Genomic DNA, 17,687 nt, shown 5'->3' on the forward strand with positions numbered 1-17,687 from the left:
CAAGGAACTTCTGTGGCACTCCCGGCCCTCTTACCTTCTGCGGTGTGTGCCCATCTGCAGCTCTCCCTTACTTTCCTGCGATCTCTGCCAGCCCACCCAAGGCCTCTGCCTGCAGCTTCTGCTGGCCTTATTGGATCCCATGTTAACCTGCCCATGCTCTCCGGCTCCTGCCTGTGGCAGTCAGTCCCCCAACCCCCAATGGTACCTGCTCATCTCTCCCATGCTCCCCTGAGTTCCTTACCTGGGACTTCTGCCTCTTTCCACTGAACAACCCATACGTGCTGCGGCGCTTAGCAACAAAGTTTCTGCTCCCAATTACGGTCCATAAATGTGGACTAGTGCAGGGGTCGCCAACCTTTTGGACCTCAGGGACCACCAAACTCATAATTTTAGATCCCAGGGACCACAAACTGGTTCTGTGGGCGTGGCCTAATTTGTGGGTGTGGCTTGGTGGTCATGTGACTGGCTGGGCATGGCTTTATGTAAATATTATAAATATTTATATAAATATTGATTTTTTAATAAAAACAGAGCAACTTTTACCCCAAAGCAGGCAAAGCAGGCAGGCAGATTGAGTTGCTGACAGAATCACAGATTCATTCAGAGATCTATCTATCTGCCATTGGCTAGCTCAGTCTGTCACATAAAACTTGCTTGCAAGCAAACTCATAAAATTTGCTAGCAAGCAAACTCACAAAATTAACTCACAACACACCATGCATGTAAATATTGAATTTTTTATTTTAAAAAAGAGCAACTTTTACCCAAAATCAGGCAAAGCAGGCAGATTGAGTTGCTCATAGAATCATTCAGTGATCTATCTCTCTGCCATTGGCTAGCTCAGTCTCTCAAATTTGCTTGCCGTGAGTCTGCACTGAATTTGCTTGCAAGCAAACCTTCAGTCTTAAGGGAGGTTTTGGCTGTGCTGAGCCAAAGATCTAAAGACTAGCTAGAAAGCAAAAAATCCAACCATTTCCTGCTTCCTAGCTAATCTAAATCTCCAAGTGCAGCAGAATAGATGGTGGTCGGAAAAAGGAAAAATAGCAACTTAGCAGACAAGTTTTCTGGGTAAGGAGTGAGTGGGTGGAGAGGGTTCCTGCGGGCCATGTGGGCAGCGCAGCCTTGTATTTCTGCGCAGCCTGGATTAATTGCTTTGTGGGGTTGCTCTGGGGGTGAGATTTCTCTGTGGCCCACCAAAATTTTCTCATAGCCCACCAGTGGGCTGCGGCCCACCAGTTGGTGACCGCTGGACTAGTGTGTATTGTGCTCCCACTGGCTGACATACAGGTCTTTGCACCGTGGAGCAATTGAAGCTTCTGAGAGCATATTGTGTTAGTAGTTCAAGTAGGACATGACAAAAATATGAGTCACTATGGTGAATAGTAGACAATATTAGAAAATCTGCACATGCTCCCTAAATCCATGTTTCCCTGTTACAGAGGAACTGCATGCTGAAGTATGTTATGCAGAATGCTTATTGCACCGGGCAGCCCTCACCTTCCTCCAGGTAAGAAAATTTTTCAAACTTAATAGCAAATTCTATCCCATTATTACAGTAGTTCCCAACTCAGAGAGAGTATGATAGAGAGGTGCAAGAAACCTGGAAGACAGAATCTGATAAATATATTTCAGCATTTTTCTTCCTATGTTACAGCTTGTGGTTTGAATTTGTTTATTAATTAGAATTTTAGTTTATCTTTATAAGTAACTCGAGAAACTGTTCATAATCCTCCTTTCCCCCACAACAACAACACTGTGGAGTAGGTTGAGCTGAGAGAGAGTGACTGTCTCAAGCTCACCCAGCTGGCTTTCATGTCTAATGGGGAACTAGAACTTACAGTCTCCTGTTTTCTAGGCCAGCACCTTCACCACTACATCAGGCTGGCTCTCTGGAGAGTTTTAGTCTCAGTCAACCTGATCTGTGCTAACTATGGAAACTGTAGGACAAGTGGAGCAAAAGCACAATGCAAACTCCTTTTGTACAGGCATCAGTATCGCCTGGATCTTTTAAAGGAGCGGAGCTGCACTCCTGCCATCTTTGACACCCCCACAGACTCAGCTTGTATCACTGTATGAGCACTGTGTTAGCTTGCTTGGTGGAAAACAGAACTGGAATGCAAAATGCTTGAGAGATACTGTTCTATGAAACAAATCAGGCAAGGGGATCAGGTGTAGATAACTGTCTAGAGCCGTGATGGCAAATCTATGGCACGCATGCCACAGGTGGCACGTAGGACCATTTGTTACCTACACTGCACATATGTGTGCTTCCCAGCTGATTTTTGGTTTGTTTGAGGCTGTTTTCGCCCTCCCAGAGGCTTGAGGGAAGCCTCCAGAGCCTCGGGAGGCCGAAAAAGGGCCTTTCGGAAATACCGGAAGTGCCAAAACGGGCCCATTTTCAGCCTCCCGAGGCTCCAGAAGCTTCCCTCAAGCCTCTGGAGGGCAGAAACAGCCTCCCCCGAGCTCCAGAGGCCCTCTGGAGGCTGAAAATGGACACTTCTGGTATTTCCAGAAGGCCCGTTTTTCGGCCTCCCAAGGCTGCAGAGGCTTCTCTTGAGCCTTCAGGGGGTGAAAACAGTCTCAAATGGGCCAAAAACCAGTTGGGAGGCACACGCAAGCACAATGCAGTTAAGAGGGTGGGGATGGGGTGTTGCGCGTGCATGCGCAGGGGGGGTGGGGCACATTGCATTGTGGGTGCCAGCACATGTGCCTTTCAGCACACCACAACCAAAAGGTTCACCATCACTGGTCTAGAGTTAGTTTCCCCCTTTTATCTTGACATTAATTTCTTTTGATGAAAGCAAGCTGGGGGGGGATGAAGTCTCAACATTTCAGCAGTTATCCTGCTTGTGGCCAAGTGTGATAAATGCCTTTGATGGAGTGCTGTGTAACTAGGAGTGGCATATACATCATCCCAGCAAACTGAGGTTGTTTTATTCATGGAGACATTTTGCTTCTTACAGGATGAAAACATGGTTAATTTTATAAAAGGGGGAATTAAGGTGCGTAGCAGCTACCTCATCTACAGGTGAGTTGGGAAGGCAGGTCGGGTAAATTAAGGGGTTTTAGTCACAGGTAGGAATGAGAAAGAGCATTAGTGAGGAGTGTCTCCTTCACTTGTTCATCTTCCAATTTGATGCCTTGATGTTTCCCATCCTAAAGCTGAAGGAAAATCATGTTTCCTTCAATCTTGGTGCCTTCAAAGTGTACCCTTACAAGGCATCCAGAAGGGGGTTCCATGCTCTTCTGCTGCCCATACATGTTAAGACACAACATTCCCATGGCAAAACATAGTGACCCTTCAACTAAAATCCCAGCCCCATCCAACATTATCCTTCATACCGTATTTCCCCATGTATAAGCACCCCCTTTGTATAAGCCACCCCCCCAATTTTTGGACTGTGAAGTTTTGAAAAAAATATTTTATTAGAGAAACAAGTTATGAAGAAAGAAAATTTACAAAGAAACAAAATTCGACGTCTAGATCTACAACTTCGGTCATGACGCCGAAAGCGGTGCGGGCGACGCTAGCAATCTACGATCGGAACGAGAGTAGGAACGAAGCATTCAGGCCGATGCCTAGCATATGCATTTCTATCGCGTACTCGCACTCGTAATCGTATCATCACGTACAATTTTTACAAAAAGTATAGCATACTGCTGGAAAACCAGTTTATTCCTACTTTATTATTTTATGCATTTTTCACGTATAAAAAGTGTACCTGCTCTGTATATGCCACCCCCCTACTTTTTGGGCTTGAAAATTTTGGAAAAAAGGGGTGGCTTATACATGGGGAAATACAGTATTAAAAGCCACTTGTCATGTACAATGCCCTAGTTCCTTTGTATGTTGCAACAGTTTCCTTTGTTTTTTTCTATCAATATCTGATTTTTAAAAAAACTATAGATTGACTATACAACCTTTTAACCACTAGGTGGCAGAAAAGAGTTATATTGTTTCTGCAGTCATTCTTGGCTTTCCTCTGATGGTTGTCTGGAGGAATGTGACCAAAATGCAATCTCTGGTTGTCATGTTTTTGAATAGCTGGAGTTTGAGAAAGAGGCTTAGCTATGGGAATCAATGAGGAACTTGTAAATTATTCTAAGAAAAACAGATGTCAAGAAGAAATAAGCCAGAATTCCCTGGGAACATCAACCACTGCCAAGGAATTTCTCGTCTGATAGGCTACAGAAGGACAAGAGTTGAATCCTTTCATTTACATGCCTTAAATCTAGAATGAGTTAATCAATTTCAGTATTTTGCTACCTCTTGATCCTCCAATGGACTATTGGACCAGTAGATGGCAGCACTGTTTTTATATCTCTTAGCTATTTGCTAGCACATTTATTAGGTCAACAGTGAACAACAAAGGGACAAGAACAATCAGCAATCCAAAGAACTGATTTTTTCAGTTGTGTTTTTCATAGTGTTTCTATAATCAGGAACACCTTAGTTAAGTTTATTCTTAGTTATGTGCTTGTTCTTGCGTGTTGATTGAGTAACTGCTTAATCAACAGGGGAAAAGGCTGTGGGCACTCTTTTATCCAATCCGCATCCTAGCCAAAAGGGGATTGTGGGACAGAGAAGAGGAACTAAGATCAGAGGGGGTGGTTCCACACATAACTGGCAGAACCAAGGGGAGCCACCCAACTGCTGACATAAACCACGGCGCTTTAGTCACAGGCCCACATATTGCCAAATCAACTCATATGTGTTTAATCCTAGTCTTTCTTTAGATCTTGCTTTTCTTCTCTTGAGTTTGAAATGGTAGCTTTGATTATCCTTTATTCTAGTGGTGTGCATATGAGGTCGATGAGTCCAAAATTACTCACAAATTTCATGGAAGAGTAGGGATTTGAATTAGTCTCAACTTGTATTATTTAACTGTGGGAATAAAAAGTATATATACCTTAAAAATTAACATAGCCAATTTTTTAAGCAATCTCCTTTGGATATTTTCCCCATTTTTAAAATTATTGTAGTGCCTGCTTCCTTCTGTAAAATATTTAAACTGACTAAAAAGTTTTTTTGGGGGGACTTTAGTGATTCTTTCTAAAATGAATATAGAGATATAGTAGTACAAAAGAATGTAAGCCACTATCCCTTGTGTTGCCTTTTGGGTCTATGGCATATGGTAGAGTGTCTTAGAGAATGAACTGAATTCCCTGTATGACTAAAAGCCAGGTTTAGAGTGAAAAAGGTCTATGAAATAGAACCCTTTTTCTTTTTATGGTAGTTTCAGGCAGATAAATTGGCAGTGGTGTTCTGTAACCTTTTTTATATTCACAGAGAGCTGAATGCTTTCATCCAACCTAGTTGCTTGCCTGCAAACTCTGTTCGTATCCATCTGGAGGGGGGGATTGCTCTTGGCATTGGAGCCTTCAATTTGGTGAGTTGGGTATGCTTCCACAGCTTCTTATGGGACACAGAAAGTGATGTTTATGACAAAACCTGAACTCCAAGAGACAATCCATTAATTTTTTTTCAGAAGTAATCCACTTAGTTTTCACTTGGGCATTATGATGCTGTTCTGTAGTTGCAAATGTACAAATGTACAGGTTGAGAAAGATATACAGATATGTGGAAAGAACAACACTTATTGTGAGTATTAAGTAGGTACTATATTAAGCTAAATTTTAGCCAGCTAAAAATGCTTGCAAACTTTGAAGATCAGCACCCCAGGTTATTTCCTCTTTCTTCATTCCTGTGTCTGGGATAATTGGTTCTAATTTCTTTTTCACAGCAGGTATTTATCTGCGCTATCATATATCAGAGAGCCTTAGCCAACAGGGCTAGCAGGAAGAAAACCTCAAAGGACTGGAAAAAAACCCCCTCTCCTATGAGTAAAGGTTACATTGCATGGGGTATTTTAACTGAGAAAAAACAGGATGTCATAGAAGTTCATAAAATTATGCATTGTGCAAAAAAGTTAGACACCATCAGGCTGTCTATAAGAATGACAATAGTTCTTGAGTTGGCATTGGTGGACTACACTCTTCAGCTCAAACCGTAACATATGATGGAGTGAAGAATTTTTATAGTATTGCATATTAGGACATAGGGTAGCCATTTACTACAGTTGATTGAGTGGCCTGCTTTTAACCTGTCTTATTGTAGTTTAATTCCTGCACTTCTCTTTCATTATTTTCCCATGACTTAATCAATTTTTTGCCTTGTACTTTTTAGTTTTGAAAGTGTGTAACTGTTGCTTGTTGGCATATCTGATCTTTCTGCTCTGAAAAAAATCTGGCTCTCAGTTTAACTCCTAAAGATAGAGAGAAGCTCTTCGCCATCTCTTATAAAACTAAAACACAAATAAATTATGGATTATTCAATGATGCAGAATGGGACAATATTGGAGAATGGGCTGACCTCCTCTTCTTTGTGGCAATAAAGAATTATTGGGAATGGAATTCACATATTCCTTCAAATAAACCATTTAATCAATTACATAATCTGAGCAGCTTTGTTACTAGTCTCTTATTAGCTGAGTTGCATAAAATGTAACACTTTTACAATATTTTGCAGTAAATTCTTTTGATGAACTCCAGCATTTAGTTTCACTAGCTTGCCCAACAACTTGGTCTTGTATGACAAACCTAAGCTGGTTTACAGGGTTTATGATCATAGGAATGTGACTTCTCAAGGACATGCTCAAACTAGCAAATATTTATTATTACATTTTTATCAAATAATTTGTTTTAAGCTGTCCATAATTTCTGAAGGGTTGACACTGTTAATGACAAAACATAAAATCACAACTTTATGCTCCATTCATATTTTTAATAGAGTTCATACCATTCTTGCTGTTCCTACTTTCAGTTCATCTGTGTCCAATAGTAAATATTCAGAGAAGCAAATGAAACAACTGTCAGTCCTTGTCTCTTCAGTTTAAAATGACAACAGACCCCAGTTATGGCAATTTGATTAGAAAAGTGCCTTTGATGTCCTTTTCTCTTTGCCAAACAACCAGCTTCCAAAGTTTGGATAATCTTTTAGCAACAACTCTCTGCTAGTTTCTTTTGCCTAGATGAGACAGACTACCATAAGGGTTCACACACAGGCTGCTTACTGTGGTGTGAACAGGCTTCTCTCACTCTCCTTATTTGCTGAAGTCACATCCTTACAGCAGACCCCTTTTTTGAAGCTTGTTCAAGGTTTTTGGCATGAAGTTGGTGTTTTCCCATTTGCTGCAATAGAAGGCAAGATGACGTTCTAGCTTGCATAAAGAAGAAATGTCAGAGGTTGCCTAGAGGAGGGATCTCAAAGTTTGGCTGGCTCACTGCAGGACTTCCACTCCAGTCTGGCTGCTGGATTTTGGGTCTCCATAGCCATTTGTGCTGTGGTTTCCGGAAAGACTGGGTTTCTCTTGCATAATTGTTGCTGCTGTACTTTTCTTCTTTTGCTTCATCCGTCAGAGACATATGAAAAATTAAATATAGCCTTCTGCAAGATTGATACTCTTAATTGCTAAGAAGAAAGCTAAGCCTTGCCTAACAACTTCCCCCGCCCCCCAAAGGCACCAAGAAGCCAGTTTCAGGGACATGGGCATAACTCAAGCAGGGGTCTTTATGAGCCTTCTTTCCTTTCCCCAAGGAACACTGGGCTATGATTTAGGGAGGACTCTTCTGGCTTCGTTTCTTGTTCTGCCCACCTCCCCATCTTACACTACTTTTATAGAAAGCAACATAGAGGCAAAATTTGGGCCAATTTGATATGCACTTTGTGATTTTGTACAACACTTGATCAAGCATAATTGTTATTCAATCAAGGAGATGTATATATGGTTAGAAATGTTCTACTTAAGAACTACTATAAAATGGTGATTATTTCCAAGCAAATATATTTGGTAGCAAAAGCAAGCTCTATTATATTTCTGAGGCCAATATGATGCTATGACTAATTGCATTTAAAATATGAAATTGCTCACATTCCAGAACTTTTCTTCCTTATCAGAACTTGGAATTTTTATTTTGCCTTTTTTCCTCTAATATATCAGGATTTTAAGAGCTGTAATAAATGAAGCACTATGGATGGTCAATGGAAGAAAAGTAAAATGCTACCTATGGCACCAAGGAGTGCCATTAAGCCAAGTATCTAACTTCATCTATGGCATCACCACTCGGACTATTGTATACACCTCAATTATGCATGTGCAAAACACTCTGTGCATAAACTATAGCATGCACTGAACAGCTGATTCCAGGCAGTCTGTGCCCGAACCAAACATACATTTGGATTTGAAGCATAATAAAATGTGTGGAATGCAATGATTTGTTCTGGGTTCAGAATAAATTAAAATGCCTCTAATCCCAATTTTACTTCTAACACATTCTTCTCGTGTTCATTTGGGATCAGCTAGTACATTTCCAGACATAATCTTTTTCTGCTAATAGAAGGATTCGAGTCCAGTAGGCAGAATGTGATCAGCAACTCAGACTTCCCCATAATTCTGACTGTTCCTAGGGAAGTTATTTACTTGGAGGCACATATGTGGAAATGTCCCTCCCTTAGAGGAAAAGGTATTATGAGAAGGGTAAAGGATAGGGTCAAAACTTTCACTATGGTTCTACTTTTCTTTAGACAGAGCTTTTTGTGTGTGTAGTAGAATCAAATGTTGCTGTGGAGAAGCATTTATCTGTACAGGCTCTGAGTAGTATAGCACCAAAGTCTTAAGTAATACAGCATGGGTGCTTACTATTAAAAGAGAAGCAAGCCATAATGCCTTCCTGGAAAAAGATGATACCAATGGAAGAAAACGGTGGGGAAGAGGATGTGAAGGGCTTTGTAGTAGACAATGTCAACAAAGGTTCAGAGTTGATCAGCTATTCCACTTTGAAGGACACATTGAAGATTTGGGATGAGGATGTAGTCTTTACATGTGTCTCTGTTATCTTTTATGTTTTACGTGTTTTCCACAGACTCTCTCCCTCTTTCCACCCCGGATTTTGAGACTTCTGGAATTTGCTGGGTTTTCAGGGGACAAGGTACAAGGGCCAGTTTGAAGGCTATGGATGCATTAGCTGGGTTCGCAGAATGTATCTGGTGATGTATAACTGTTTTGTGAGAGAACGCTGGTACACTTAGCTCAGTAATTAAAATTCTCAAAACTGATTTCTCTGGGTTTCCCTAGTATGGTGTCTTCCCAATACATTAGATGATAATTTCCAGTATTCCTACCACCATGATCAATAGAATGCTGGAGAGCAACAGATTAAAAGCAGTTAACCTAACTGGGCTGAAACAACCCAAATGATTGCAATATTTTTAGAGACAGTAATGAAGCAACAATTATGGTAATATGTAACACTTTGCTTGGAAGTTTTAAACTCATGGTTCATTGAACCAATAATAAGATGTAATTGGTAATATAATTAAATTGGATGCTTATGAATGCCATGCTAATCCAAAACAAAGCCAGGGTACTTTATAGCTTAATATTATGCATGAACTCAGAAATGCATTTCACTTTTCTGGCAGTGGGGTGAGGGCACTAATTTCTGGGTTCCTCCATATGGACAATTTGAAATCCCATAAAGATCACTAAAACCAGTGTCCCTATCCAGAATACTTTTCTGTATCTGGAGAAATTGTTTTTTTCTTCACCTTTGCTGAATTTATCTGCAAATGGGTCCAACGTTTCTTCTCCTTCTTTCCATGGGTTCTCTTGGTTTTCTGAATATTATTTCTAATTTCCATTCAGGATTATGGTTTGCAAAAACTACACCAGGGAGCCACGACACCCAACCTGCGGGCTCTACTTTGTACAATGTTGCTTCTCTGTTACTATACTTTCCTTACCTTCATCTTAGGTAAGTGAATCCCTCCACCGGAGAGAAGCATTGGAAATGGGGCAGCAGCATGATCAAGGAACTGCATCGCTTTTCCCCAACAGATGGCTGCTTGGGGGTGGGGGTGGGTGGGTGGGTTGTTTTCTTATTCTGACTAAAGTCAATTAATGGGGATATGTACATCTTTTTATGCAATTAACTAAAATAAGTTCTAACGGGAGGCATCAGCATCACTATGGCTGAACTAAGAAGAAGAAAGCTGGTCTAACCTAATAGGTATAAGTCTGCTCAGCACTCCTTCAGTCACAGTGAGACGGATTTCTGCAAGAAAGCAAGTAGGCTTTTGTTCTTGCATATACAGTAGTATAATTATATTTCCCTATCCGGTATGATTCACATTAAGACTTAGTGAGATAATTGGAATTCATCAAACTCATGAAATGTGTTTTTATAAATGTTTATTAATAATCAGTTCAAAAAAGGGGGCCACCTTCTGCAGGGTCAAGAGGGTTTCAGTACGAACAGTGACAATCTGGGCTGATTACTTAAGAGGATAAGAGAAAGGTAGGAAATGGGACTGAAACATTTCAATTTTAGGGACTTGTAAAAAGAAATCTTCAGGATTGGCTACCTGACCCAGCTGGTAACTTGAGCAACCCAAGAAATATTTTTTTTCAGGGATAACAATAAAGTATGATATATAATATTTATAATATAAAATAATAATAATAATACTTTATTTGAGGTCACAGACCAAAACACAAGTACAACAAAAGAAGAACATGGGAAAATTAATCATGAACAATTGGTCACCAAAAACTTGACTAAGGGGAATTGCAGCATTCTCCTCTGATGGTTACAGCTCTTAAAAAAAAAAAGGAAACCAAAGAAGTTATATATGAGGAACCATCCCGTAGACAATATAAGAACAAATTACTAACATTGGGTCTAGAAGGGTCTGTTTCAAGGAAAGACAGTAACTTAGATCTGCCTGTGTTATACATAGGGCAATATAAAAGGACATGCTCCACTGTTTTAACCTCAGCTCTGTCACAGGGGCATAGCCGCTTGTTAATCGGGAGCCTCTTAAATCGCCCATCCAGTAGTGCTGAGGGCAAGACATTAAAGCAAGCTAGGGAGAAAGCTCTTCTATACTTGGGAATGGTTAAGTAATAAAAATAAGAAGCCATCCTCAGTCCATAATTATTAAATTGGCTGAAGATCAGAGGGGAGCAAGTTTTGTTAGCTCTGGCTTATAGATATTGTAAGTCAATGTCCACAAGCCATTGGACTACCCTAAATTGGGCATCCTTAAGGCCATAATCTCCCAGGGCATCCCCAGTAAAACCTAGCAGGTGTAATTTCTTCATCAGCTCCCTCTCCCAATGAGAAATATGAGAGTCAGCAAATGCCAGGGAGAGGTAGCTACCAGGAACTGCCAGAAAGAGCACCCAAACCCACCATTTAAGGGTGTTAATCCACGCCATACATTTGACTGATCAAGTGCCCAGTTCCAGGTACATCGGAGCAAAACCAACACAAGGAGGAAGACCCAGAAGTTTTCTAAGAAAGACAGCCTGGGTTCTTTCAGTACAATCCTTGAAGCCCCGTATCCATATGGGAATTCCGTAAAGAGTATGAGCCAAAGTTTTGGCTTTGTAAATACGCAGAGCAGAAGGAATAAACTGGCCTCCTTGGGTATAAAAAAATCTTAAAATCTGCTGGTGACTACAGAAGGCTGAATTCAGCACCTGGGTTCAATGTCTAGTCCAAGCACCGGTGTTCTGAAATTGAATACCTAAATACTTAAAATGGAAAACCTGCTTAACAGCATTACCATTGATAGCCCAGTTATACAATTTCCGGGCTCTAGAGAACACCAATACTTTGGATTTGTCGTAATTAATAGACAAGTGGTTCTCAGCACAGTAGGAAACGAATGCAGAAAATAATCTTTTCAGACCTGGCCTTGACAATGAAAGGAGGACCGCATCATCAGCATAAAGGAGAAGCGGGATCTTTGTAGTTGACAGCTTTGGGGCATGGGACTCAATATGTCCAATGTGAAAGGCCAAGTCAGATAAGAATAAATTAAACAAAAGAGGAGCCAGAACATAACCCTGCCTTACTCTGTTCTTAATCGGGATAGGATTAGAAAGTTCTTCCTGCAGACCACACCTGACCTGACTAGAGGTCTGGTTGTACAAGGATCTAATTAGGAACAGAAGATGTCCATCGATAGAACGTTTGAGCAGTTTTGACCACAACAGTCCCCTAGGGACTGAGTCAAATGCTGACTTTAGGTCGATAAAAGCAGTAAAAAGTTTGCCACCTGGTATGGTAGTATATTTATTGACCAGGTACGCTAAGACAAAGCAGTGGTCCAATGTGGCACAGCCCACTTTAAACCCAATCTGTTCAGCACCAATAATATTAGACTCCTCAACCCAGGTGAGGAGTCTACGTTGGAGATATTTAGCATACAGTTTCCAAATGATGGAGAGCAGGCTTATGGGGCGATAGTCAGCTGGATTGTTCTTATTTCCTCGTTTAAAAACTGGAACAATAATTGCTAAGCTCCAGGAGGTAGGGATCCTGCCAGAGGTATTGATATGCGTGAAGGGTCTTGCTAAGAGAGGAATCCATCATTCGGGGTTGGATTTTAGCAGATCAGGGGGTATAGCATCAGGGCCAGGGGCTTTGCCTGACTTCAGTTCAGAGATAAGCTCAGTAATCTCAGCATGAGTCACAGGTTGCCAGTCAGGAACTGCAGGAGGCAGCTGTGGCCCAAGCACGGTCAAACTTGTTGACGCCTGGAAAATTGCCAAGAAATGGTTTTCCCAATCTCTTCCCTGTTGGAAGTACAGCAGAGAGGGAGTTCTTGATGATCCGGCCAGGAGCTGCCAAAATAATACAGTGTTCTTCTGCTGGATGGAGAGGAGAAGTAGATCCCACTTCTCTCTCTCTTTAGCTTTCTTTTTCTTAGCAATTAGTCTTTTATACTCCCTCTTCAAGCGGTAGTAGTCCTGTGGTGGGCATTTATCCCCTCGATTACGACAGAGCAGGCAAACCCGATTAATCTGGTTCCTGAGCATCAGACACTCTTTATCAAACCAAGAATTACTTCTTGAATGATATGGACCACTCGGCCTATGGACGTCTCCTAGCTCCCTTTGAACACTATTAATTAGAGATTTAAAGGCCGAGATTGTCCCTGGGCCACTATATAATATATAATAATATAATTCTTATGTACATAAGAATATCTTCAGTCTCCAACTGGATATTTCAAGGTATGTCTGGGAAACATGAACTTATAATTGTCTTATCCTTATTCACAATATGCACTTTTTTTCTCTGTGTTGTCCCCAGGGATTGGTGAAGATGATTTCACAGAGGCTGAGGCCCTACTGAAGCCATACCTCTCCCGCTATCCACAGGTAAAATGGTATCCAAATGACTGTCCTGTCATTTGTTTTATTCCAATTCCATTTTAAATTGCTTTTATCGAAATTTAGTAATAATTTGTTTCTGGAACTCTGCACTTTGATATGGCCCAAAGGCCAATCAATCAATCAATAAAAAGTGTATCCAAAATGACTGCCCTGTCCTTCAGGTCATTTACTTTTTGCCTGTGTTTGTGTCTAATTGAAGGATCAATTAGATTTTTCTTTCCCTACTCAGAGTTGCAAGGAAATGTTTTGGTTGCAACGGAGCTAGATGTGGGGGAAGGCATGATGTTTTACATTTTGCATCTAGGAGGCCAATGCTGCAGTGGAGAGGAGTTTGGGACTTTCAACCTGAGCCTCAAGCCCAAAGGGAAACTCAGATTTAGATTCATATTTTTTTTAAAAAAATAATCAAATAATATTTCTCTCTTTTGGTACTTCACTTTGTTTCCAGGTTTTTAAATTGACATTTTTTAAACATAAGATAGTTTTTTGAAGATCCAAGCAGCCCTTTTACATTTAGAGCTTCAGTAAAAAAAAATGTGGTACATGTAAACTCAAACTTTTACCTTCTGTGTAGCAAAGCTTAAAAGGTTTGCTAGGCATTCCTTTTAAAGCAAAATCTGTTAATTTGATCTGGCAGGTAGTTTGGTTAAAGTGACTGATGCACTAAGAGCTTCAGAAGGTTCTAAAGGATTGGGGGAGGAGGCAGATAAAAGTGGGACTAATCTATCCAAAGTGGTGTAGAAATATTTGAGATTATCTTTCTCCACTATGAGGTATATGCTCCATGAGGGCTCTGGGACTCAAGGTACGTGTGTTTTTTTGCTATCATCTTTGATAAGATTTCTTATCCTAGTAAAGATTGCTTTGGATGGATAGTGTGGAGGGAAAGAGTGGATCAACAGGGTATTGACATCGGGTTTGTCATATTGCATATAGCTGTTTCCCCATACCTGAGTATAATTTTCTTTAATTTTGCAGAGTGCCATTTTCTTGTTCTTTGCTGGGAGGATAGAGGAAATCAAAGGGAACATCAATGAGGTGAGGTGCTTTAGTAGGATCAGAACAGGAATCTAGCTACTATGTATTCCACCATCATGGAATGTGTCAGGCATGTCCCAACTAAGTCCCTAGGAAAGAAAGACCCTCAACTCCATTTAGTTGAAGTGATAAGTTCTTTTACTAAGGATTATTATGCACAAAAAGTGACAGACTTTCCCCTTCTCCCTGGCCCTCCCCCTTTGGCTGGTTTGGCTTCATCCAATGATATGCTGCATAGGTGTTTTGGGAACTCCTCAAATGTTTGGTACCACTTGCTGTAATTTGCATTCCATTCCCAGGCTCTGTGGCCTTGAAAACTGGAACAGGCTGGTTCTCACACCTCTGGCTTCTGTCAACCCACTTTCCCTTTGACTCACCTCTGCCCTCTACATACCAGTTTCCTATTTCCTCTTTCCACCATCCCCCTAATAATTCATGGCAGATGCTAGCAAAGCACTAAGTTTAAGATGGCAGATCAGACAGTGTGCCTGAATCATCCTACTAATTATTTTTAAGTCTGATACATTACGGTAGTATATCCAAAATTTTAAGCTTCTGTGTTCCATGATGACAATTGTCATCTTAGCACCTCCTGTACCCACACCCACCAGTTGCTGGGATGGAAGATGAAGAAGGTAGGCAACATACGAAGTTCAGAATTAAGCATTTAATTTTGTGTTCTACACATCTCAATGACTGTTCATCAAAAATAAACGTTCATTTCAACTCTAAATTCAGAGTAATGGCACACAGACAATCACTGGATATTGTTAAATTTATTTTTTTTAATAAACTTTTTTTATTTTTTAAGGCAAACATATACAGATAAAACATAAAAAACATAAAACCATCTTCCAGTTATATACATACAGTGTGTCAGCTGGTTACAAATCTTTTGTGCTATCCTTTCATAGTCCTTACTCATAGGTTGTATAGATTCTCACATTGTCAATCTAACATATGCTTATATATTTATCAGTTATTAATCATTCATTTGACTAAACTATTATTCCATCATTTTATACGAGATATTCTAGATTTTACTATACATTTATATTATGCATTCGTCCAATGTTTATATATTTTTATATTATGTTCTATATCAATCTATTAGTCTTCTATTATACAATTTCCTAGTCTATTTCATTACCATGTCTTTTTATCTAACCATTGATAAAATAAGTCCCATATCATATAAAATTGTTTATCTTCTTGTTCTCTAATTTCAAATGTCAATTTACTCATTTCAGCACAGTCGATAATTTTCTTAATAACTTTCTCCTGCAGAGGTATTTTTTTTTCATTTTTCCAATTCTTAGCAAATACAATCCTTGCCGCTGTTAAAACATTTACAATCAAATATTTCAATTCTTTATTGTATATTTCCAGTATAATTCCCAGTAAAAATATCTCAGTAAATATTTAAAGTCTATGTGTGGTTTTATCATTTTTTCCAACCATGTGTGGATTTTAGTCCAATATCTCTTTGCATCCAGACACATCCATCACATATGGTAATATGAACCAGGCATCTGATGACATTTCCAACATTTATCCGATTTGTTCTTAAACATTCTCACAATTCTCGTTGGGGGTAAATGCCACCTATAAAACATCTTATACAAATTTTCTTTATAAGCAGTTGACATTGTCATTTTATAGTTTTGAGATCACAATTTTTGCCATTTCTCTAAATCAATTCCATATCCAAAATTTTTTCTCCAAGCAATCATCGTTTCTTGAACTTGTTCTTCCTCAAATTTACATTCTAATAAATGTCCCTAGAGTTTTTTAATTACCTTTTCGTCAGTACCTGTCAAAATTTTATCTAAATCATAGAAACCTTCTGTTTTAAGATCTTTATCAAATCTAGATTGTGTTTGTACATATGAAAACCAATTCATTTTTATACCTTGTACTTCCAGTGCTTGCATAGATTTAAGTTCACCCTTTTCATTCAATATCTCACCATATATAACTGCCTGTTCCTGTTTATATGTTTTTGGATAAGAAAAAGCTTCGATAGTAGATAACCATAATGTAATTTTTAAGTAATATTGCTTTTGTATCTGCTCCCAATTTAAAAATAATGCCTCTTGAATATGTCTTCTAAAATACCCCTGTGTTTTGGTTCCCTTATACCAGAGGAAGGCATGCCATCCCAACAGCAAACCATGTCCTTCTAAGGTCAATAATCTACTGTTCCTTAATATTATCCATTCCTTTACCCACATCAAATTTGTCACCTGGTAGTATAATTCCCAATTGGGCAAAGTGAATCCTCCTCTTATTCTTGCATCTTGTAACAATTTAAGTTTTATTCTCACTTTCTTTCCCTGCCAAATGAATTTTAACACTATTTTATTTAGATCTTCAAAAAACTCTTTCCCTAATCTGATTGGAATTGTCTGGAATAAATATAAAATTCTAGGCAATACATTCATCTTAATTGTAGATATTCTCCCAATCAATGATAATTGTAGATTTTCCCATTTTATCAAATCTGTCACAATCTGTTGTTTGAGTTTAAGATAATTATCCTCCTTTAGTGTATTGCATCTTGCTGTTATATAATATATCCCTAAATACTTAACCTTATTATTAAAAATTAAATTTTAAAAATTATAGACCAATATCCCTACTAAACTCAGACTATAAAATTTTTGCTTCAATTTTGGCAGAAAGCCTGAAAAGATATTTAAATAACTTCATTCATTCTGATCAAAATGGATTTCTGCCAAAGAGACAAATTAAAGATAATATGAGAATAATTCTGGATACTTTGGAATATTATGAAGCACATCCTGAAAAGCAAATGGCTTTGATGTTTTTAGATGCACAGAAAGTCTTTGACAATGTGAGTTGCCGATTTATGTTATTACAGTTAAAACAAATGGGCTTCAGTAAAAAAAAATATTCAAGCCATAGAAACGATATATTATAAGCAAACTGCAAAGGTCATGATAAATGGAGAGTTAACAGATGCTATAGACATAAGAAAAGGGACCAGACAAGGTTGTCCACTGTCGCCTCTGTTGTTTGTGTTAACATTGGAAGTGTTGAACAGGAACATTAGAGATGAAAAAGAAATAAAAGGAATGAAAATTAAAAAGGAAGAGTACAAATTGCAACCCTCTGCAGATGACCTGGTATTTATATTAGAGGATCCACTGGAAACAGCACCTAAATTAATAGAAAAGATAGAAGAGTAGGGAAAAGTAGCAGGTTTGAAAATAAATAAAGATAAAGCAAAGATATTAAGGAAGAACATATCAGCAAGACGAAAGAAAGAGTTGGAGGAAGTTCTGGAAATCCAGGTCACAAATATGGATATTGTTGTATTTCTGAATTATCATAATATCCCAATTTTCAAACCTATTTTAACAAGTGTCTAGCCCTCAT

The 17,687-nt window shown here is 39.1% G+C and overlaps 1 protein-coding gene across 5 annotated transcripts in view; it reads left to right on the forward strand.

The window, feature by feature from the left end:
* The window catches only part of LOC113446872 (tetratricopeptide repeat protein 39A-like), a 42,816-nt gene that overhangs the window by 16,616 nt on the left and 8,513 nt on the right, over window positions 1–17,687 (forward strand). For all 5 annotated transcript variants that reach the window (XR_015742021.1, XM_087925942.1, XM_026716715.2 and 2 more), the window contains 7 exons: window positions 1,440–1,507; window positions 2,964–3,028; window positions 5,291–5,390; window positions 8,923–8,988; window positions 9,705–9,813; window positions 13,165–13,232; window positions 14,226–14,285. Coding sequence is in view for 4 of the 5 variants with exons in the window: in XM_087925942.1 (XP_087782068.1) it covers window positions 1,440–1,507; window positions 2,964–3,028; window positions 5,291–5,390; window positions 8,923–8,988; window positions 9,705–9,813; window positions 13,165–13,232; window positions 14,226–14,285 (536 nt within the window). In the remaining variant the exon portion in view is untranslated. The remainder of the gene's footprint in view (window positions 1–1,439; window positions 1,508–2,963; window positions 3,029–5,290; window positions 5,391–8,922; window positions 8,989–9,704; window positions 9,814–13,164; window positions 13,233–14,225; window positions 14,286–17,687) is intronic.

Source organism: Pseudonaja textilis, chromosome 2, assembly GCF_049901715.1.
Source record: "Pseudonaja textilis isolate UNSWEBS1 chromosome 2, rPseTex1.2, whole genome shotgun sequence".
NCBI classification, from domain to species: Eukaryota; Metazoa; Chordata; class Lepidosauria; order Squamata; family Elapidae; genus Pseudonaja; species Pseudonaja textilis.